General features: G+C 44.6%; 1 protein-coding gene across 2 annotated transcripts in view; it reads left to right on the top strand.

Annotated features, from left to right (window-relative positions):
• The window catches only part of man2c1 (mannosidase, alpha, class 2C, member 1), an 88,615-nt gene that overhangs the window by 46,349 nt on the left and 18,550 nt on the right, over nucleotides 1-23,716 (top strand). For both annotated transcript variants that reach the window (XR_015074352.1, XM_085972162.1), the window contains exons 14-21: nucleotides 1,395-1,516; nucleotides 3,787-3,872; nucleotides 6,093-6,254; nucleotides 8,783-8,865; nucleotides 9,275-9,369; nucleotides 12,835-12,939; nucleotides 20,134-20,290; nucleotides 20,380-20,523. Coding sequence is in view for 1 of the 2 variants with exons in the window: in XM_085972162.1 (XP_085828288.1) it covers nucleotides 1,395-1,516; nucleotides 3,787-3,872; nucleotides 6,093-6,254; nucleotides 8,783-8,865; nucleotides 9,275-9,369; nucleotides 12,835-12,939; nucleotides 20,134-20,290; nucleotides 20,380-20,523 (954 nt within the window). In the remaining variant the exon portion in view is untranslated. The remainder of the gene's footprint in view (nucleotides 1-1,394; nucleotides 1,517-3,786; nucleotides 3,873-6,092; nucleotides 6,255-8,782; nucleotides 8,866-9,274; nucleotides 9,370-12,834; nucleotides 12,940-20,133; nucleotides 20,291-20,379; nucleotides 20,524-23,716) is intronic.

The raw sequence follows: 23,716 nt of genomic DNA on the forward strand, positions 1-23,716 counted from the left end.
GACGCCTCGATTTTAAAATTCTCATCCTGGTGTTCAAATCCTTCCATGGCCTCGCCCCTCCCCATCTCTGTAACCTCCTCCAGTCCTCCAAGCCTCCAAGAACTCTACATTCCTCCAACTCTGGCCTTGTGCATTGCCCACTTCCTTCGTCCCACCATTGGCGGCCGTGCCTTCAGCCGCCTAGGCCCTGAGCCCTGGAATTTCTAAAGCTATCCACTCCTTTAAGACTCTTCTTCAAACCTGCCTCTTTGACCAAGCTATGAGTCACCCCTCCTCATATTGCCGCCTTTGACTTGGTGTCACTTTTTGTCTGCTTACGCTCCTGTGACACGCCTTGGGACGTTTTGCTATAATAAACCTGCTATATAAGTACAAGTTGTTAATAAAAAGAGCCCCAATTTCTCTAGTTCCTCTTCATAACTAAAGTCTCTCATCCATGGTATTGATCTGTGTGAATGCATTGTGGCGCAGAGTGGCATGGTGCAGATCTTGCCTCGGAATCCCCACAGGGGAGGGGGAATGACTTGCTGCGTTCAGTTTTTCATTTGAGGATGTCTCTGTGAAGCGCTTTGGGACATTTTTATGTTAATGGCGCTGTATAAATGCAAGTTGTTGTGTGTGGCAAAATCATCAATGCGATCTCTTTGAATGCATTTATGATTTTGCTACAATAGATAAATTCCCCATCTCAACCAAGCAATCCAGGCCAATCTTTCTAGCAGGACATATGCCTGTTGGGAAATGATGTATACCACAAGTAGGGGAAGAGGGGGAAACGTCTTCAGTTGATTTGGGGTTTATATTTATGAATGAAATGAATAAAGAAGCCGATGAGGCTTTTTCACTAATCCAGGCACCAAGAGCTTGAGGGATCACGTGAGCTATATTTGAGTGAAAGAAAACGTCTCAACTGTGAAAAGATACAATTATACATAGAATTACACAGAATTTACAGCACAGAAACAGGCCATTCGGCCCAACTGGCCTGTGCTGGTGTTTATGCCCCACCCGAGCCTCCTCCCATTCTACTTCATCTCACTCTATCAACATATCCGATTCCTTTCTCCCTCATGTACTTCTCTAGCTTTCCCTTGAATATGAAAAGTAGAAAAAACACATAAAAGAAATAGGAGCAGGAGTCGGTCATTCGGCCCCCCGAGCCTGCTCCGCCATTCAATAAGATCATGGCTGATCTTCTACCTCAACTCCACCTCCCCGCCCTATCCCCATATCCCTTGGTTCCCTTAGTATCCAAAAATCTATCGATCTCTGTCTTGAATATATAAGACCAGAATAGTCCATTTGGCTTATTAAACCAGCTCCTTCCAACAGCTTGCACTGTCATAGACACTGGCATAGTTCCTAAATTTGTTATTTTTTGTCTTTCTCTGTAGATTAAGAAAGGTAATCGTAAATGTGAGTGTATCCTTCGCAGTATTGAAGTAGTGAGCAGCCTGGCTTCTGTCCAGAAAAACAGCTTCCAATATCCAAGTTCCCAACTGCAGCACCTATGGAGGTAACGTCTGTTTCATCGGTGAGACCACACCTTGAGTATTGTGTGCAGTTTTGGTCGCCTTATCTGAGGAAGGATGTTCTTGCCATGGAGGGAGTGCAGCGAAGATTCACCAGACTGATACCTGGGATGGCAGGAATGACGTATGAGGAGAGATTGGGTCGATTAGGCTTATATTCGCTAGAGTTTAGAAGAATGAGAGGGGATCGCATTGAAACTTATAAAATTCTAACAGGACTAGACGGACTAAATGCAGGAAGGATGTTCCCGATGGCAGGGGAGTCCAGAACCAGGGGTCACAGTCTAAGGATAAGGGGTAAGCCATTTAGGACTGAGATGAGGAGGAATTTCTTCACCCAGCGAGTGGTGAACCTGTGGAATTCTCTACCACAGAAGGCAGTAGAGGCCAATTCATTAAATATATCCAAGAAGGAGTTGGATATATTTCTTGAGGCTAAAGGGATCAAGGGATATGGGGAGAAGGCAGGGACCGGGTACTGAATTTGGATGATCAGCCATGATCGCATTAAATGGCGGAGCAGGCTCGAGGGGCCGAATGGCCTACTCCTGCTCCTATCTTCTATGTTTCTATGAGATTTCATTTGTTGAGTTAATTTCTCTATCCTTTTAGATCTCCCTATTCCACATAAAACTCCAAGTCAAGAAGCTTGGGAGCTGAGCTCTTACCCAGCCTCTGCCGCGCATGCTATGTTACCAAATGGTAGGGGCTGTGAAAGGGGGGCTTGTTCCCCCTGTGGTGAAGTGCTTACATCCCCTCCGATGGCCGCACCCAGGCTGGAACATCACCCTGGAGAAGATCATGGGGCAAATCACAGGCCTGCCACTCTGGTCGAATGGAACTTTCATGAGTGGCATGCTGTGTTGGTGGAATGGTAGACAATTGGGAATGATGGAGAAAACCAGATGGAGGAGACCATATTTCCCATATAGAATAGACAATGGGCCTGGGAGCAAAGCAGCTGTTCTCCCCAGTGTATTGCATGGGATGACTAAATCGGAGAAGGTTTTCTAATAATTGACAGCCGGCGTAGCCATTCACAGTGTGCCAGGACTTGCAGTTTAAGTTGCAGCACGAATAGCAGACATGACTAAAGTTCTGTTTGACACTTGTAATTCATGCAGGAAATTTAACTGTGATTTCCTGCATGTTTAATTTTCCCACGTGAATCGCAAACACTTTACAAAAAGCTTTGCAAATGGTGGGACTCGGCAGTGTTGGCAGTGCTGCACTGAGCTGGTTGCTGTTTATGAAATCTGTGTTGGAAACTGACTGGAGGCTAGAATGATGAAATAACAACAGAAAATGCTGGAAAAACTCAGCAGGCCAGGCAACATCCGTGGAGAGAAATTAGAGTCGACGTTTTGGGTCGAAACCCTTTTTCAAAACTGGAAAGGAAATAAAATAGATCGAAGGCAGGGCTGCGATAGAACAAAAGAAGTAAAGAGACATTAAGAGGTATTCAAAACTAGACGAGATGGTGATCGGACTAGTGGAGACAAAAGACGGCTCTAGATTAGGTGTGAAATGTTCTGGCAGAATGAGAGACAGCTGCCATGTGGGAGAGAGAAAAAAAGGAAAGGGGGGGGAAGGGAAAACCCAAAACAAAGGGGTGGAAAAAAAATATAAGTAAAAATGTAATAGGGGCCGAGGTTATGATCTGAATTGTTGAACTCGATATTGAGTCCGGAAGGCTGCAAAGTGCCTAATCGGAAGATGAGGTGCTGTTCCTCGAGTTTACGTTGAGCTTCCGTGGAACAATGCAAGAGGCCAAGGACGGTGAGGTCCGAGTGGGAATGGAGCCTTTATAAGGATGATACCAGAACTGAGAAGTTGTACCTATCAGAAAAGATTGAACAGTCTGGGGCTGGCTGAGGGGTGATCTGATAGAGGTCTTTAAGATAATTAAAGGGTTTGACAGGGTAGACGTAGAGCTGTTGTTTCCACTTGTGGGGGAGACCAGAACTAGTAGCCATCAATATAAGATAGTCACTAATAAATCCAATAGGGAATTCAGGAGAAACTTCTTTACCCAGAGAGTGGTTAGAATGTGGAACTCACTATCACAGGGAGTGGTTGAGGCGAATAGTATAGATGCATTTAAGGGGAATCTAGATAAACACATGAGGGAGAAAGGATATGCTGCTAGGGTGAGATAAAGAGGGCTGGGAGGAGGCTCCTGTATAGCATAAACACCGGCATAGACCAGTTGAGCCAATTGTATGTAATTATATGTAATTGTCACATTTCACAGACTGCTGCTCCTCAATCAGTTCCATGATGTGCTGCCTGGCACCTGTATTCAATCAGTGGTGGAAGATGCTGTAAAGTACTATGAAGGTAAGGCATCCGTCCTCTGCATATTGTAGAATCACCTGAGTGCCACAGTTCTAGTTACTCATCAAGCAATCAGAGTAAAATATCTTATTTCTGTTGTGTGATTCCTTACATCATTTTATTATAGATAATTACAGTTTTTTTTTATTAAACTGGATAATTACAATTATATCATTATAAAGTTATGTAACTATACATATAAACAGTTTAATTTTATTACTTTTAAATTACTGTCATTCCCTAAGGTAGTAGAGACAGGAGCATTCATACAATATGGGTAATTTGAATAGATGTACAGGAAACTCTCGTTTAAACAGCACCTAAATATCCAGAATTCTCTATTAACCGGCAAAATTCTCACTCCGAAAACAACACCTCAATAACCGGCAATGTTGCCGAGTCTGAGTCTCCCGCGGTGGCCGAGTTAGTCAGTGGGGGTAGTTCGCCAAACTGCCACTACTCGGCTTCTTGGCGCTGTCGGAAGTCGGAACACCTCAATACCCCTGTAACAGGAGTCTGACTTTCCCGCGCTGCCGGTAGTCTCTTCTGATCCGCCATTTTACAGGGGTACTGTGTGTCTCCCACGCTGCTGGTAGTCATTGCATTGCATTACCCTCAACTGGGAGTACTGTACTTAATCAAGCATCTTCCACCATCCATTTAACACCACATTCTGTAGGTGAGTACCCAATTACTGTATACTGCACATTTCTTGATTTAAAAAAAAAAAATTTTTTGTTAAAAATAGCCTCAATAGATAACCCTCTCCGTCATCCGGAATTTTTGATCAACCAGCAACACGCCGGTCCCGTCGGTGCCGGATACCAAAGAGTTTCCTGTAGTTTGAAAAGGACTTTGCTTTAGGTCTTATTGTTAGTAACCTTTCTGGCGTTGAAACTGGTGATCTGGCACTGCCTTCTCTATCTGCCTCTAATTTAATCTCTGTTTTGTAATTCACTAATGTTTCAACGAGTAGGCACCCAATATTGTGAGATTTTATCACAAAGGTAATCTGGTCGGTTTCGAACTATCTGATCCTGCTTTCTTCCAACGAGTACCAAATCTTCCTTATTTGTTTAACCGCCACATGCAACTAGGAAGTCTTGCTAAAAAAAAAGCTGACTGAAGAAGTGTATGTAACTGTTTTCAATGGCTGAAAAGTGAGTGTAGGCCCCTCGACTGAAATTAAAAATGTACAAGGGTCTACCTGCAGCCTCACTGCTGGTTAGAGCGTCCTGCACTCGTGCAGAGGCTGCCTCGTGAGGAAGTGCGCGCATGCTCTCTGGCAGCAGTCTGCACACTTGCTCAAAGCATTACTACAGGAAACTCTTGATTTACCGGCACCCAAACAACCGGAAATCTCGGTTAACCGGCAAAATTCAGGAGTAGGTTCAGTTAAGTTTTTCTTCATATTAGTGGCCGTTCCTGGATCTGTGGCCGTGTAACCAGGGTTCCTGCACTTGTTGCTAAACAACAGGGACGCTTGGCCTGTGGCCGGGGTTCCTGCAGCTGTTGCTAAGCAACAGGGAAGCCTGGATTTGTTGCTGTGTACGGAGCTCTCGTACCTTTTAACTACTCTCTGTAATCTGGACTTTTGGATAAACCGGCACCGCACCGGTCCCGTCGGTGCCGGATAAAAAAGTGTTTCCTGTAGCTTTACATTTCTGCTCCGAAGGGCAACTACTGCAATAGTCCAAGTTGACGAGGTGTAGGTTGTCAGCGACCTAGCCAGTGGGGTATTATTGTGATGTGCTTCCTGGTTGCACGTGGAGATTGAATGAAAGAGGAAGAATGGTCGTGCCTTCCTCATTCTTTGAAGTGCAGTTTTCACATACAGCCCTCTCCTGCTCAGTCAGTCACTCCTCTCACATCTGACGAGGCTTTGAGTTATGCTCAGTGTGCTTTTATTTTTAAAAGGGGAAAAGTTTAATTTTATACCTTTTTTAAAAATAAAAAAAAAATAAAAAAAATTGGGGCTCAAATAAGATTCCGAGATTGTGAGCCGTCTGGTTCACCCGGAGACGGTGGCTGGGGTAGGGGATGGAATTGGTGGCGAGGGCATGGAGATTGTGGCGGGGGCCGAAGACGGTGGCCCAATCGTCTTCCCAATCTTTAACTGGAGGAAATTGCAGCTAATGGATACCAGACAATAAATCTGCCAACACAAAAATGGTTGAGAGATTTTATTTAATTTTTCTATTTACCTTTGTTCATTGTCTGCAGAAATCCAGAGCAGTGGCAATGAGCTTCTGAAAGAGGCCATACAGTGTCTCTTGGGAGGCTGTGTGCAGGAGACTGGGAGGAACATCAATGTACTAAACACCCTGTCGTGGGAACGGACCGAAGTCATCTCGATGCCTCGACTGGAGGGAGAGGAAGTCCTAGGTACATAGAATTAAACTTGGTGCCCCAAAAGCTCCTAACTAGAGCGCATTAGATGGAATCTCTGTCCGCTGAACAAGCTCAGTTGCCCTCTAGCGTGTAAAGCAAGACTCAGCTGATCCCTATATGGGACTGGAACCCTGTATCCTAGAGGGAAAGTGGCAGGAGCAGGCTTGCCCTACAGGAGCACGCATCCTATCATCCTACATCAGCGGGGTATTGATGGCACCCGTGGAAATTTATTCATGCCAGAGTTTAATTCGCAAATATATTTGCAATATCACACTCAAATAATGATATTTTTCCTATTTTTAAATGTTCTTTATTTTCTTCTGTATTTTAGGTCCCATACCATTTGTTATTCCCCAGCTGCGACATGGGCACTCTGCTCCCTTGCCTCTGTTAATGCTGCTCTTGAGTCAACACCCAGGGAGACGTTCTCTCCACAGCTCCATGAGGAAGCCGGGCCTGTGCCCAGCTCCCTGAGGAAGCCTGGCCTGTGCCCAGCTCCCCGAGGAAGCCTGGCCTGTGCCCAGCTCCGTGAGGAAGCCTGGCCGGTGCCCAGCTCCGTGAGGAAGCCTGGCCTGTACCCAGCTCCGTGAGGAAGCCTGGCCTGTGCCCAGCTCCATGAGGAAGCCTGGCCTGTGCCCAGCTCCATGAGGAAGCCTGGCCTGTGCCCAGCTCCATGAGGAAGCCTGGCCTGTGCCCAGCTTCATGAGGAAGCCTGGCCTGTGCCCAGCTCCGTGAGGAAGCCTGGCCTGTGCCCAGCTCCGTGAAGAAGCCTGGCCTGTGCCCAGCTCCATGCGGGGTGAACTGAGCCTGCACAACAGCTCTGTGCGGGTGAACCGGGCCTGTGCCACAGCTTCTTTCCCTGACAGAGTGAGCGAGATGAAGAATGTTGTGGAAGGGGAATCACAGGCGACGGTCTGTATTGAGGCACCAGTGTGCTGCACCATCATGATACCTGTGTTTTCTGGTGTGATTGTGGTAACACTTTTAGAACAGCATTTGTTGTCCTTTGCAGCCTTGCCCAAGTGGCCATCCTAGACTGTGAGTGTTAACAGGCCATTTGACTGTGGGGAGCGTCACAGCACATCTTGACACACTTGCACGCATTTTCCATCAGAGGAGGTTACTGAATAGTGATCGAGAGTGGATGTGCTGGTTCATATTCCCACTCCCCAGACCAGGGGTGCTGAGGCCAGTTTTGTGCCACTCAGATCATCGGAAGTTATTAATCTTAATTTCCTTAACTGAACCAAACTATACAATGTTTCCTTTGAACCATTCTCCGTCTATAAAATATTATACGTGGTTTGAGATTTAAAAATATATATATGTATTTATTTGCTAACCTTATGAAGACCAAGTTTGAGCCGTGTTCCCTTCTCAGCCTTTCTAGTGATGTGGGTTATGGGGACAAGGCGAATGCATCCTTGAGCGGTTTTAATAACTCCATTGGAAGCTGGCATGGTGGACTGGCTCGGGGGTCTGATCCAGAGGCACCCGATCCTGGAAGGTTTTTGGTAATATGCTTTTCCAGGCTCTGGCGATTCCGATTGCCACGCAGTACGTAGTGCTTGACTCGTCCATTGCCAAGCCTCAGTTGATTTAATGCTATCTGTTCGGTCTTGACCGAGACAATCTGTCTTCTCTATCCTTAACGCAGCTGAGTTTATCGTCCTATTTCTTGCTTCTAATGACCCTGATTTTCTCCCCCCTCACTCCAAACCAGTGTAATATATCTGTTCGCAAATGACTTGCACATCTGAATCCAATTCCACTAGCTCTGCTAGCGGGCTAGGACTAAGCTGGGTTCTAAAAGAGAGACGGAATTCATTGCAGCTCGGATGAAAGGTCATCGAGCTGAAATGTTAACTCAGTTTCTCTCTCTCACAGATGCTGCCTGACCTGCTGAGTGTTTTCCATCACTTTTTTTTAATTTATGGAATTCATCAAATTAGGAGTAATGGGGAGATCACCCTCTGGTTGAGAGCACACTTCATTTCCTTAAGGTCTCTTCTCCACTTTCACCCAATTGGTTTTGTCCCTGTCCTCACTGCTAACCTAGTGGATTCTGCCTCTCACACCTAACCCAACTGAATCGATCTCACCTCTCAGTTATTGATATTGGTGTACGTCCAAATATTAATATACTAATATTGTCAATGACCATGAGCATTTCATTTCATCTCTTTCACCTCACATAGTTACCGCCATTATTCCAGCAACAACAGCTGTTTGTGACCCTTAGTCACAGAAAGTGATTCTTAAGTACAGAGTCACCTGAAATCGTCCGTCTGCACAAGCTCGAAATGATTGGTGTGCAAGGCAGGGACAGGATGGTGGTGAAAGAGAAACCATCATTGTTGATCAGTGAAATAGCTGGTGTATTGCCACATCTCTGTGTTTACCAGCTCATTGCAATGGATCCTGCGCTCCAGAATATTCAAGCGTAAGTAAATGAAGGCAGCTAAGGGAAGTCTTGTGATACTGCGGTTACTAAGGTTTGCGTTCTGTGTCATTTGCAGCCCTAGTCAAGGTTCCCAGCATGGGGTTTGCTACAGTGACCAGCCTCCTGGTCCCACCTCATCCCGTCATTGTCACTTCTCAGGTAACTATAACATAAAGTGGTAAGATACTCCCTTTTCATTCTGTCAATAAATATTTGTGCTCTTTCTCTCACTTTCTTACTCTCTTATGCTTTTACTTCCTCTACCTTCCTCTCTTGATTTCTTACTTCTCTTATTGTCTGTGTCTTACACAGTTACTCCCTCTGCTCCCGCTCTCTCTCACTCAATTCTTGGTGCTCTCTTCCCATGCTCTTGCTCCCTGCACACACTCAAACTTTCTCACTCTTTTTACCCTCTTTTGTGCCTCGCTCCCTGCGCCTCTCCCTCTTAATCCCTTTTATGTTTTGTGCTCTTGCCTCTCACGCTGTCTTACTCCCTTTGCCGTCTTCCTTAGTCCCTGTGCGCACGTTGAGTCTTTCCAATCTCACGCAGTATTTGTTCATGTTGTAGGGAGACGGCTCTGTGATTATGGAGAACGGGATTCTCAGAGTCGTGTTTGATTCACTGGGCCGTATGACATCACTTTCTCATTTACTTTATAAAAGGTACGGGAAAACTATTTTTTAAAATGTGCTAAGCAAGTCCAAATGAGATCCTTTCATTTTCTTTAAACATGTTTGCAATATCTTCTACACTCCGCTTTTACATTGGCCCGGAATTCCCTGAAAACTTGCGCCACTACTGATACATCGATGGCGTACGCCATCATTGAGGTGCAGGAAGTCAAGGAAATTGTGGCGTGAGTGAGTTATACCATTACTTGCCCCATGTCATAATTTCCCGGGACATTTTTGCAGCAGAGTTCCTCGCCAAAACAGTTGTAATACCTCTACCCGCCCCCACCCCTCCTCCATGTAAACCAATGGCGATTGCGAATTTACTGAATTAACGCTACTTTGATCACCACTGCTACTTAGACCATTCCAGGACGGAGCTGGAGGACACAGAATCAGCAGAGTATTCAATTGCTCAGCAGTTTGCCAAAATCGAATTCAACTATGTAACATATCTGTACCTTGATTATAATCTGCTGCACTGTCGGAGGTGCCGTCTTTCGGATGAGACGTTAAACCGAGGCCCCGTCTGCTCTCTCAGGTGGACGTAAAAGATCCCGTGTCACTATTTCGAAGAAGAGCAGGGGAGTTCTCCCCGGTGTCCTGGCCAATATGTATCCCTCAACTAACCTAACAAAAACAGATTATCTGGTCATGATCACATTGCTGTTTGTGGGACCTTGCTGTGCGCAAATTGGCTGCTGCGTTTTCCACATTACAACAGTGACTCCACTTCGAAAGTACTTCATTGGCTGTAAAGCGGCTTTGAGACATCCGGTGGTCGTGAAAGGCGCTATATAATTGCAAGTCTTTCTTTTCTTAACCAGGCACACACTTACTGCACACTAAAGAAGGGCTTCATAGTAAAGTTTAATGTTGTCTCGCTCTTAAATGAATCCTTGAGGGTACCATTTTTACTGACTTGCTCTAGGAACTTCTTTGAAATCTTAAACCTCAATTAAGTAGTAAAATAAATGTTTTAAGAGCCAGGCATTTTCCCCCGACTGAAGCTCTCTTTATATTAATATTTATTGAGCATTAAGCATGGATTGCAACCAGTAATGAAACCTGGCTCAGGATCGCACACAGTTCAGGAGATATGCACACAGGTCCCGATTTATATATTGATAAAATGCAACCCCTGTGTTCGTTTTTCTTCATTAATTAATAAGCAGTTTAACCGGAAGGTATAGTCCCAAAGCGATATTTTAAAGTGCCGCTATGTCGGAGTGAAAGTACAAAAAACAAAATACAAGATTAGAGGTCCATCACAAAATAAAGCACCTAGTTAATGCAGCAAAAATGAAGAACGTTCCAATCTAACTCCGCTGAAGAGATGTCCCCCAGAGATCCTTCCTCAAGTTCAGCCAGAACTGCCACGGGAATGTGAATCAGCAGATCGAAGCTATGCCGAATTAATAGACACAATATAGAGAACAGTGGAAATGGCAAGAAACAGCCCTTCCTCGGTAGATTTGAACTTTTTGTAATATGTAGTGGGCAGTCCCTTGCGAGTCGAAGTGACATACAGATATGCGACCAGAATTGCTACAATGTAAAGTAGTGATTGTGGGCAATCGCTGTCACTCTGCAGAAACCTTCTAAAATTCTCTCGGGAATCTGCGTCTTAAATCAGAAGCAACCTATTGAGCTTCAGGAAACTGAAGTTCTGACAGGCGGTGAATATTTATCTATCATTTGGTGAAAATTAACATTGTTCATTTCTGCAACGATCTTGATAGATGTTTGTTCGCTCATTTCGATTTGAAAGCGGCTGGAGTTTCATTCATATTCAATTATAAAGCATAGCTAATAAAGAATGGATTGCCATAATGCAAAAATATTTACTAAATCGCCAACCCAATAGGGAATAATTTTAAATAAACAGTCGGGAGTTAAATACAGTGAAAGGAAACAGCCTGTTATGGAAATGTTAAGTAAACTGTCGTTCTGTTCTGTATTCAGCCCCGGCACTTCTGATTAACAGAGACTAAAAAAGGGCTGATACTTCTACCAGAAACAGAAAAACTCTGCTTCTGAGACTTGACAGAAGGGCTCGCCCATTTTTGTGCCAATCATGCCCAACAAGTCAGTACTGAAGCATGGAATTGCAGACATTTTGGGTGCACTTTTACAACTCGCCCCTTACATTTGCGTGGGTCTCTGTATTAAAAGTGAGGGGTTGTGAATTCTTGACCGCTCTCGAGTGCCTCTTCCTTGGACCTGAGCCAGAGAGAGTCCTTTACTTTACGGCTTAATTGCTTGAAAGCCTGTATCACTTTTTACTGCCCAGCATTCAGGTCAACAGTTGAACTCCAAGCTGTATGGGCATCCTCAGGTGGTTTATAGGGTAAGTTCCCTGACAAATCTTGAAGGCAACTCTTGGGCTTTTTTTCGGGGCACTGTTCCTACAGCATGGCCGTCGATGGTGGGGCAAAAGAGAGGGCACGCACAAGAGGCCAGATTCAGAGGAACGGAGAGTTTGGCGGGAGGTTTCTATCACTGGAGGAAATTACAGAGATAGGGAGGGGCCAAGCCATGGACAGGTTCAAACACACCGAGGAGAATTTTAAATTTGCTGTGTTTGGGGGACTGGGAGCCAATGGAAGTCAGCAAGGACGGGGATGATGAGTGAGTGGGACTTGGTGCAGTAGAGGAGGGTGAATTCACCAAGCTCGCAGCCACAGAGAATATTTTGTGACTCTGGTAGGGCTGTTTCTGTGCAGTGGGATGGTCGGAAACCTAATTGGAGGGATTCAAACCGTGTGGGAGAGATGGGTAGGGATCTGGGAGGTAACAACATGTTCAAGGACTTTTATTTAAAAAATGTTTTTATTCATTCACGGGATGTAGGCAAGGCTAACATTTATTGCCCATCCCGAATTGCCCTTGAGAAGGTGGTGGTGAGCCACCATTTCAGAGGGCAGTTAAGAGTTAACCACACTGCTGTGGGTCTGGAGTCAAATATAGGCCAGACCGGGTAAGGACGGCAGATTTCCTTCCCTAAAGGACATTAGTTGAACCAGATGGGTTTTTACGACAATCCGGTAGTTTCATGGTCACCATTACTGATACTAGCTTTTTATTCCAGGTTTATTTAATGAACTGAATTTAAATTCCCCAGCTGCCGTGGGGGAATTTGAACTCAAGTCTCTGGATCATTAGTCCTTTGGAGAGGTTAGCGATGGGGCGGTAGTTTACAAGGACAATAGAGTTGAGGGTAGGGTTAATGAAATGTTATCTTTCCTGCTCGCTGAGATGTCCTGCGTTTTCTGTATTGGTTCAGTCCTAATTCTTTGTTTTTGTGTGAGACCAGCTAAAGTATTAAAGACAGCAACAACATCTTTTTCCACACGTCTCCCTGTCGTAATCTAGTTCCATGACCATGGGCTTGTTTTGCTCATCACCACAGTCCCAGTTAATGAGATCATTGTGTTGTGTGTATTGTATTTTCAGGGAAACTACTCCCGAGGGCACCTGTGGCAACCAGTTTCTGCTGTTTGATGACATCCCATTATATTGGGATGCGTGGGACGTCATGGACTATCATTTAGAAACAAGGTAAAGTCCAGAGTAATCATTATAATCAGCATTTAACCTGTTTAGACCTTGCATTTCTGTGCCACTTCTAATGGGAAGTCATTTGTTGTGAACCATAGCTGACAAACTTCTGTGCATACTATTCTGCAACTAGCTGTGAGGCAGAGGAAACGCTTCAAGAACACATACATAAGAACATAAGAAATAGGAGCAGGAGTCGGCCAATCGGCCCCTCGAGCCTGCTCCACCATTCAATAAGATCATGGCTGATCTGATCCTAACCTCAAATCTTCTATCACTCTCCATCCCACCCGAACCCATGTGATCTCCCGGGAGAGGCAAAAAAACAGATAAAAAACCCAATGGCCAATTTGGGAGAAAAAATCTGGGAAATTCCTCTCCGACCCATCTAGGCGATCGAAACTCGTCCAGGAGATCACTCTGTCCCTATATTTTCTACAGTACTTACCTTCTGTAAAGGCGATCTCCACCCCAGCCAGGAACAGGAATAAAACCATCTCCTGAAATCTAACACAGAATTAGAACACAAGAAGTAGGAGCAGAACCAGGCTACACGGCCCCTGGGCCCGCTCCACTACCCACAGGGCCATGACCATTCCGAACCTAGACTCATGTCCAATTTCCTGCCCGCTCCCCGTAACCCTTAATTCCCTTTACTTCTAGGAAACTATCTATTTCTGTTTTAAATTTATTTAATGATGTAGCTTCCACAGCTTTCTGGGGCAGCAAATTCCACAAACCTACCACCCTCTGAGTGAAGAAGTTTCTCCTCATCTCAGTTTTGAAAGAGCAGCCCCTTATTCTAAGATTATGCCCCCTAGTTCTAGTTTCACCCATCATTGGGAACATCCTCACCACATCCACCCGATCAAGCCCCTTCACAGTCTTATATTTTTCAATAAGATCGCCTCTCATTCTTCTGAACTCCAATGAGTAGAGTCCCAATCTACTCAACCTCTCCTCATATGACCACACCCTCATCCCCGGGATTAACCGAGTGAACCTTCTTTGTACTGACTCGAGAGCAAATATGTCTTTTCTTAAGTATGGACACCAAAACTGTATGCAGTATTCCAGGTGCGGTTTCACCAATACCTTGTATAACTGCAGCAATACCTCCCTGTTTTTATATTCTATCCCCCTAGCAATAAAAGCCAACATTCCATTGGCCTTCTTGATCACTTGCTGCACCTGCATACTAACTTTTTGAGTTTCGTGCACCAGGACCCCCAGATCTCTTTGTACTGCAGTACTTTCCAGTTTCTTGCCATTAAGATAATAACTTGCTCTATGATTTTTCCTGCCAAAGTGCATAACCTCACACTTTCCAGTATTGTATTCCATCTGCCAAATCTCTGCCCACTTACTTAGCCTGTCTATGTCACTTTGCAGGTTTTTTATGTCCTCCTCACTCACTACTTTCCCTCCCATCTTTGTATCATCTGCAAACTTTGATATGTTACACTCGGTCCCCTCCTCCAAATCGTTAATATAGATTGTAAAGAGTTGGTGACCCAGCACTGACCCCTGCAGAACACCACTAGTTACTGATTGCCAGTCTGAGAATGAACCATTTATCCCAACTCTCTGCTTTCTGTTAGAGAGCCAATCCTCCACCCACGCCAGAATATTACCCCCAATCCTGTGATTTTTTATCTTGAGCAATAATCTTTTGTGTGGCACCTTGTCAAATGCCTTTTGGAAGTCTAAATACACTACGTCCACTGGTTCCCCTTTATCCACCCTATATGTTACTTCCTCAAAGAACTCCAGCAAATTTGTCAAACATGACTTCCCCTTCATAAAACCATGCTGACTTTGTCCTATTAAATTATGATTATCCAAATGTCCTGTTACTGTCTCCTTAATAATGGACTCCAATATTTTACCTACCACAGATGTTAGGCTAACCGGTCTATAGTTTCCAGCCTTCTGTCTACTGCCCTTTTTAAATAAGGGCGTTACATTAGCAGTTTTCCAGTCTGCCGGGACCTTTGCCGAGTCCAGGGAGTTTTGGAAAATGATTACCAATGCATCCACAATCCCTACCGCCACTTCCCTCAAGACCCTAGGATGTAAGCCATCAGGTCCAGGGGATTTATTCGCCTCGAGTCCCATTATTTTACCGAGTACCACTTCCTTAGTGATTTTGATCGTGTTTAGCTCCTCCCCCCTATAGCCCCCTGTTTGTCCAGTGTTGGGATATTCTTAGTGTCTTCTACTGTAAAGACTGATACAAAATATTCATTCAGTGTTTTTGCCATCTCCATATTTCCCACCATTAATTTCCCGGTCTCGTCCTCTAAGGGACCAACATTTACTTTAGCCACCCTTTTTCTTTTTATATAACTATAAAAACTCTTACTATCTGTTTTTATATTTTTTGCTAATTTACTTTCATAATCTATCTTCCCTTTCTTAATCAATCTTTTTGTTATTTTTTGCTGTCTTTTAAAGTTTTCCCAATCCTCTATCCTCCCACTAGATTTGGCTACCTTATATGCCCTTATTTTTAGTCGAATACTAGCCTTAATTTCTTTACTTAGCCACGGATGGCTGTCTTTTCTTTTACACCCTTTTCTTCTCAGTGGAATATATATTTTTTGGAAGTTGTAAAATAACTCCTTAAATGTACACCACTGATCATGTATCGTCTTACCCTTTAATCTATTTTCCCAATCCACTCTACTCAATTCCGCTCTCATACCTTCATAGTCTCCTTTATTCAAGCTTAGCACGCTTGTTTGAGATCCAACCTTCTCACCCTCTAATTGAATATGGAATTCAACCATGTTATGGTCACTCATTCCAAGGGGATCCTTTAATGGGACATTTTTAATTAATCCTGTCTCATTACACAGGACCCGATCTAAGGTTGCTTGCCCCCTGGTTGGTTCAGTTACATACTGCTCAAGAAACCCATCCCTAATACACTCAATGAACTCATCCTCAAGGCTGCTCTGCCCAATTTGATTTGTCCAGTTAATATGATAGTTAAAATCCCCCATAATTATAGCTGTTCCCTTATTACAAGCCTCAACTATTTCCTGATTAATACTCCGTCCAACAGAGTTGCAACTGTTCGGAGGCCTATAGACTATGCCCACTAGTGTTTTTTCCCCCTTATTATTCCTTATCTCCACCCAAACTGTTTCATTATCCTGCTCCTTTGACCCAATATCATTTCTCTGTATTATAGTGATTCCTTCCTTTATTAACATAGCCACCCCACCTCCCCTCCCTTCCTGCCTGTCCTTCCTGATTGTTAAATAACCTGGTATGTTTAATTCCCAGTCATGGTCACCCTGCAGCCATGTTTCTGTAATGGCCACAAGATCATACCCATATGTAGTTATTTGTGCCGTTAACTCATTCATTTTGTTACGAATGCTACGTGCATTCAGATAAAGAACTTTCAAATATGATTTGTGACACTTAGTTCCTGTTTTTTCCCCTTTTACTACTTTACCTTTTACTCCATACCTTCTGTCCCTTCCTGACATGTTCTGTTTTTTAATTTCCCCACTGCTATCTAAGTCTATGACCTTCTCCGTTGTCATTTCTGTTATTTGCTCTCTAGAAACCTCCCCCCCCACTAATTAGTTTAAAGCCCTCTCTACAGCCCTAGTTATATGATTCGCCAGGACTCTAGTCCCAGCACTGGCCAAGTGGAGTCCGTCCCAACGGAACAGCTCCCTCCTGTCCCAGTACTGGTGTCAGTGTTCCAAGAAGCAAAACCCATTTCTCCCACACCAGTCTTTGAGCCACGCATTTAACTCTTTAATTTTATTTATCCTAGCCAAATTCGCTCGTGGCTCAGGTAATAACCCAGAGATTATTACCCTTTGAGGTTCTGTTTTTTAATTTGACCCCTAGCTGCTCATACTCCTTTAACAGAACCTTCTTCCTCCCTCCACTTGAATGGCCCCCTGTACCACGGTGCTGTGGCCAGGTTGCTCATCCTCCCTGCAGTCCCCGCTCCCGCCCTCACAGGGAATAAGAACCTCGATCCTGCTTGACAAGAGCAAGGGCTGCAGCTCCTTCAACACTACATCCTGGATCCCTGTACCTGCCTCACTCGTAGTCACACCGTCCTGTCCCTGACCACGGACTACATCTGCAGTAATTAATTTCATAGGTGTGACCACCTCCTGAAACATAGAGTCCAGGAACTTCTCCCCCTCCCTGATGTGCCGCAGTGTCTGAAGCTCGGTCTCAAGCTCTTTAACATGGAGCTTGAGTTCCTCTAGCAGCAAACACTTATCGCAAATGTAATCACCGTGAGCCTCAATGGGGTCCACCAGCTCCCACATTTCGCAACAGTGACACATCACCTGTTCACCCATATCTGTGTAATTAATTAAATTTCTTATTATTAGTTATGAAGACCCTCTGCTCCGATATAGATGATAATATTACACCACTATTTAATAGGACTTACCAACTTAAAGGTATAGAAGAGAAGGAAGAGGACCTACCAACCAGCTGATCACCAACCTCCCTCGTGAATGCTGTCTGGGGGACCTGTCCGGTTGAATTGTCTCGCTGCTCCGCTTCCGCAGCGTTGGATTAGCCTGAGAGTGGGAAGCAAAACAGAGCAAAAAGCACCCCCTCACCTCCCACATGCCCGAACTCTCCCACTTACCAAACTCTCCTTACACTCAATGCGACCGCACTCAGCGCTACCGCACTAAGCCCGCCCCTTTTTATACCCGGATTCTACTTCCAGTTTAAACTCCCCAACAGCTTAATTTACTCTTTAAAAAAAATTAAACTTACTTCAAATAATTCACTTTTTTACTCACTAAAATTCAGTAAATGCACTTAAAAGACTTTTTCTGCCACTTACCAAAGTCTGCTTAAACTCAATGCGACTATTCTGCAACTAGCTGTGAGGCAGAGGAAACACTTCAAGGACACCCTCAAAACCTCCTTGAAAAATTGTAACATCCCCACCAACACCTGGGAATCCCTGGCCCAAGACCGCACAAAGTGGAGGAGAATCATCCGGGAAGGTGCCAAACACCTCGAGTCTCTTCGCCGGGAGCAAGCGGAAGCCGAGCGCAAGGAGCGCACGTCAACCCAAGCACCCCACCCACCCGCCCCTTCAACCACTGTCTGCCCCACCTGTGACAGAGACTGCAGGTCCCGCATTGGACTCATTAGTCACCTGCGAACTCATTTTTAAGCAAGTCATCCTCGGTTCCGAGGGACTGCCTAAGAAGGGAAGAAGAAACTGTGAGGAGATACAGGAGAGGGGTTGGCGGGGAGTGGGAGGTGTATGTAGGGAGCGGGCAATGGTAAATCTCCAACTGATTCTTTACATCTCTTATGGGAATGTTTCTAGTTTCCACCTTCCCTTCATGATTCATTGGAGATTAACTTTGCATCTGAGCAGTAATCACGGTTAATCGGTCCACGGTGAACAGCTACCTCCTGAAGACTATAGCAAGCAAAACCCTCCTATATTAGTGCTTTGCTGAGAATCATTTAAAATGTCTAAATTAATCTTACCAGCTATGTTCCTATGCTCCAGCTGCTAAGATGTTATACAGCAATGGTGAAGTAAAGAGGGAGTCCATGTAAATAAAATGCAAACCCTTCAGAGTTTAAGTTTCCCCCCCTCCAGAATTCTAGGTTATTAGTCGAGTCGACTGCCTTGAGTCTGGACTCAGTTCCTCCATAGCTCGCATGGTCTCCTCGTGTTGCTGGGGATTCTTGAGCAATTAAACCGGTGCTGGAAAAAACAAGACAAAACGATAAGTGCATTTAATTTGCATAACTAAGTATGTGATCTAGCCACAGCAGAATGGTGTCAATTCTCCAAAATTATTTGTATTTTCTCTGTTCAGTTATTTAACCTGATACTGGATCACAAAGCTTCTGCGCTGGATTACCTCATTGTCTCTTCTCAACTGTTGTGCTGCCTTCTCCACATAGCTGATGTTCTGCCTGTCCCGAGGCTTCTCCTGACCCACTGTGTTGGTTCTCTCATGTCCTCTCTTATCCTCTGTACAGCCCTTTCCAGGCCTCCTCCTACCAGCTCTGCTGCCTGCTGCTTCAAGCATCTGTCTTGCATCTCTCCGCGCTCTCTCAGCTGCTGTGCTCCTGGCACGAGGTCTCACATCCTCTCCATAGAATCACAGAATAGTACAGCACAGAAGGAGGCCATTCGGCCCATCGAGTCTGCGCCGGCTCTTTCGAAGAGCAATCCAGTTAATCCCGCTCTTTTCCCATACCCCTGCAGTTTTTTCTTCGAGTATTTATCCAATTCTCTTTTTGAAGCCTGCTATTGAATCTGTATCCATCACCCTATCAGGCAGTGCATTCCAAATCCGAACCATTCATTGTGTAAGAAAAGTTTTTCCTCATGTCGCCTCTGGTTCTTTTGCCAATCCATACTCAATATACATCAAGTAGTAATATTAACCATATGAATCCAATATTTTAAACAGATCACTAGATCTGGTCCTTAAAGAAGCATTGGATGACAATGAACTGTCTTTTCTCCCTTTTGTTAAATTATACTTGGTTCAACATTGGGGTCCTTGAATTTGGATTGAGATTCCTCCATAGCTCAAATGGTTTTGCTGGAGGTTTCTCAGCAACTAAACCTGTGCTCGTCAAAAATGATGCCTTTATTTCCTGTAACTAAGCACAGCAGAATGGGGCGAATTCGGCAGCACCAAAACTGATCTGAATTGTTCCTTTCAAGGTAGTTTTGCACGGGGCAACACACAGCACAGCAGGTTTGAGTTGTTGGTCAAATTGACATGGTATCCCATTGTGGCGGTCAGGTTGGTTAATGATGCTTTTAGGTTATTTGGTGTGTTTTAAATGAATGCAAATTTTGGAACAGCCTCATTGGATAAAGACCAATAACTTAATATAGAAAAAACATCAGTCGCATAATGGATGCTAATTATTATGTTCTATAAAATGATAGAGAATTTATACTTTTAGTACTGCTTCAACAAATGAGAACTCCATTCATACATACAACTCAGGCTATATGACCAGCATACTCCTCCTCCTCTCTGGAGTGGGACTTGAACCCACAACCTGCAAGAGTGCTACTGACTGAGCCACGGCTGACACAATGCTTTAGTTTGGGTTTAGCTCATACAGATGCTTTGTATAGTGGAATTGGAATTAATCTCATCTGGCACCCTTACTGTTTTTTTTGGTCATTAGGAAGCCTGTCTCCCAAGTGCTGAAATCTCTGGAGATAGTGTGCCCTGGCGGAGTCCGGGGAAGTGTAAGATTCTCTATCCGTATCAGTGACACCAGCAAGATTCGCCAGGAAATCATCCTGGATGCCTGTTGTCCCTATATTAAGTTTAAAACCGAGGTGAGAAGATTCTTGGGAACCCGAAAGCTTTCTGCTTCAAGTCGCGCACTTCACAGCCCTTTGGACTGAACTGTGTTTCTCTGCTGTAGGTGGAATGGCACGAAGCGCACAAGTTCCTGAAGGTGGAGTTCCCCACGACGGTGCACAGCCCCAACGCTACATACGAAATCCAGTTTGGACACCTGCAGCGGCCAACACACCAGAACACTTCATGGGATTGGGCGCGCTTTGAGGTACAGATAACGCGGAATTGCATTACACAGGCACGGCACACCCTTCAGCAACAGAACGGAAAAATGGGCCCGAAAAGTACATGGGAGTAAATCCAGCGTTAATAGATTTGGTGCATTGTTCCGCATTTTGGGATTGAGGGTGGTGTGTGAATTTAGGATCAGTGGCTTAGTACGTAAACCTGGTATAGTACTGATCTGTTCGGGGTGATGTCAGGAAGCATTTCTTCACGCAAGGGGTAGTAGAAATCTGAAATCTGAAAAAATCCAAAATTGCGGCTGGCGGTCAATTGAAAATTTCAAAACTGAGTGATGGATTTTTGTTAGGTAAGGGTATTGAGGGATATGGAAACAAGGCGGGTAGATGGAGCTTGGATACATGATCTAATTAAATGGTGGACCAGGCTCGAGGGGGCTAAATGACCTACTCCGTTCCTGTGTTATTACCAGGAAGGTCAGTCCTAATTAAGGCTGAAGTTCTGGATCCTGAAGAACTGTATGGGAAGGCAGTGGTTTTTCGATCTTAAATCTTTCTGCACCTCTAAGGTCGAGGAGAAGCTCGGCAGCTTCTTCAACTATTGAAAATGAAGCACGAGTGGAAGATGTCCTTCTGCATGTACGAAAAACTCCTCTGCTAAATATACTGATCTTTCAGAAATATGTTGCTAATGTAGCCCGCATATGGCCTTTGTACCTCAGCAGCCACATTAATTAGGGTGGTAACTGAGATCAGAGGTGAGTAGCGGCACTGAAACCAGTATTTAACAGGATGCAAAGGTCGACTGCAATCAACAGCTTGGACTGCAAACAAGCATGAAGATGTTGTTGTGCGAGGCCCCTTGGGGAGGAGCGATCATAATATGATAGAATTCTTCATTAAGATGGAGAGTGAAGTAGTTGACTCAAGAGACTAGGGTCCTGAATTTAAATAAAGGAAACTACGATGGTATGAGGCGCGAGTTGGCTAGGATGGATTGGGGAACATTACTTAAAGGGTTGACGGTGGATAGGCAATGGCAAACATTTAAAGATCGCATGGATGAACTACAGAATTTGTTCATCACTGTTTGGCATAAAAATAAAACAAAAAAGATGACTCAACCGTGGCTAACAAGGGAAATTAGGGATAGCATAAGATCCAAGGAGAGGACATATAAATTGGCCAGAAAAAGCAGCAAACCTGAGGATTGGGAGCAGTTTCGGATTCAGCAAAGGAGGACAAAGGGATTAATTAAGAGGGGGAAAATAGAATATGAGAGTAAGCTTTCAGGGAACATAAAAGCTATAGATATGTGAAGAGAAAAAGATTGGTGAAGTCAAGCGTAGGTCCCTTGCAGTCAGAATCAGGGGAATTTATAATGGGGAACAAAGAAATGGCAGTGACTAGTGGGGTACCGCAGGGATCGGTACTAGGACCCCAGTTATTCACAATGTATATTAATGATCTAGACGAGGGAACTAGATGTAATATCTCCAAGTTTGCAGACGACACAAAGCTGGGTGGCGTGTGTGCTGTGAGGAGGATGCAGAGAAACTCCAGTATGATTTGGACAGGTTGGGTGATCAGGCAGATGCATGGCAGATGCAGTATAATGTGGATAAATGCGAGGTTATCCACTTTGGTGGCAAAAACAGGAAGGCAGATTATTATCTGAACAGCAATAGATTGGGAAAAGGGGAAGTGCAACGAGACCTGGGTGTCCTTGTGCACCAGTCGCAGAAGGTAAGCATGCAGGTGCAGCAGGCGGTTAAGAAGGCAAATGGTATGTTGGCCTTCATAGCGAGAGGATTTGAGTACAGGAGCAAGGATGTCTTGCTGCAGTTGTACAGGGCCTTGGTGAGACCACACCTTGAGTATTGTGTGCAGTTTTGGTCGCCTTATCTGAGGAAGGATGTTCTTGCCATGGAGGGAGTGCAGCGAAGATTCACCAGACTGATACCTGGGATGGCAGGAATGAAGTATGAAGAGAGATTGGGTCGATTAGGCTTATATTCACTAGAGTTTAGAAGAATGAGAGGGGATCTCATTGAAACTTATAAAATTCTAACAGGACTAGATGCAGGAAGGATGTTCCCGATGGCGGGGGAGTCCAGAACCAGGGGTCACAGTCTAAGGATAAAGGGGTAAGCCATTTAGGACTGAGATGAGGAGGAATTTCTTCACCCAGAGAGTGGTGAACCTGTGGAATTCTCTACCACAGAAGGCAATTGAGGCCAACTTATTAAATATATTCAAGAAGGAGTTGGATATATTTCTTAAGGCTGAAGGGATCAAGGGATATGGGGAGAAAGCAGGGACAGGGTACTGAATTTGGATGATCAGCCATGATCTCATTAAATGGCAGAACAGGCTCGAGGGGCCGAATGGCCTACTCCTGCTCCTATCTTCTATGTTTCTATGGGTTGTGTGCTCAGCGACGCAGGGCTGGCGAGACTGTGCAGTGAGCATTTACAGTGGAGAAGTAATTTGTCCCGTGTGTCCGCATATTTCTGTGATACTTCTGGATCACACTAAGGGGTTGTAGTTGAAAGAAAAGAGTAGCAGTAAGTTCGTGTGGAACATGTCTGAGTCAGGTCCGCAGGCTCTACTGTAATCGAACATGGTAATTCCAAGGCAGCTGATGTGAACCCTAGTGATATTTTTTTCATAATTTGTGTTTAAAATATTTATAGGAATTGTACACGCAGCGCAATTATAATTTCACACAACTCTCTCCTGCCCTGCTGATCTGCCTCGGGTCCCACTGGAACAGTCACTCTCGCTCTCCCGCTCTGTTCACACCAGGGTCTAGCTGACATTTTAAGCTGTTGGGTTGGATGCAGGTGCATGTTGTAAAAGGTTTCAGTTCACAAGGCAACACAGTGTACATGGGCTGCATTCCCACTGGAAGGGACTGGACTCTATATGGCTGTACTGAAATCTGTACTTTGGCGTTTGAAATACCTGCAATTATTTTTGATGTGAAAAGCAGAATTACAGTAGGCTCCAAAATGCTGAAAATAGTTTCAAAAATCAACATTTTCTTTTGAGCAGGAGGGAGGGAGGTTTGAGGTATTCCTGCAGATTCCCACCTCAGAAGAGGAGCCTTACACCTTCAAGACTCGCAGCCCCATCAGAAATTTCTAAATTCGCTCCTGGTGTACACTGTCCTTTTGTGCTTTTTAGGTTTTTTCCCCTCCAATGCAAATGATGGGA

This window comes from Somniosus microcephalus, chromosome 32 (genome assembly GCF_052327205.1).
Source record: "Somniosus microcephalus isolate GS21.2 chromosome 32, FLI_Smic_1.0, whole genome shotgun sequence".
Taxonomy (NCBI): Eukaryota; Metazoa; Chordata; class Chondrichthyes; order Squaliformes; family Somniosidae; genus Somniosus; species Somniosus microcephalus.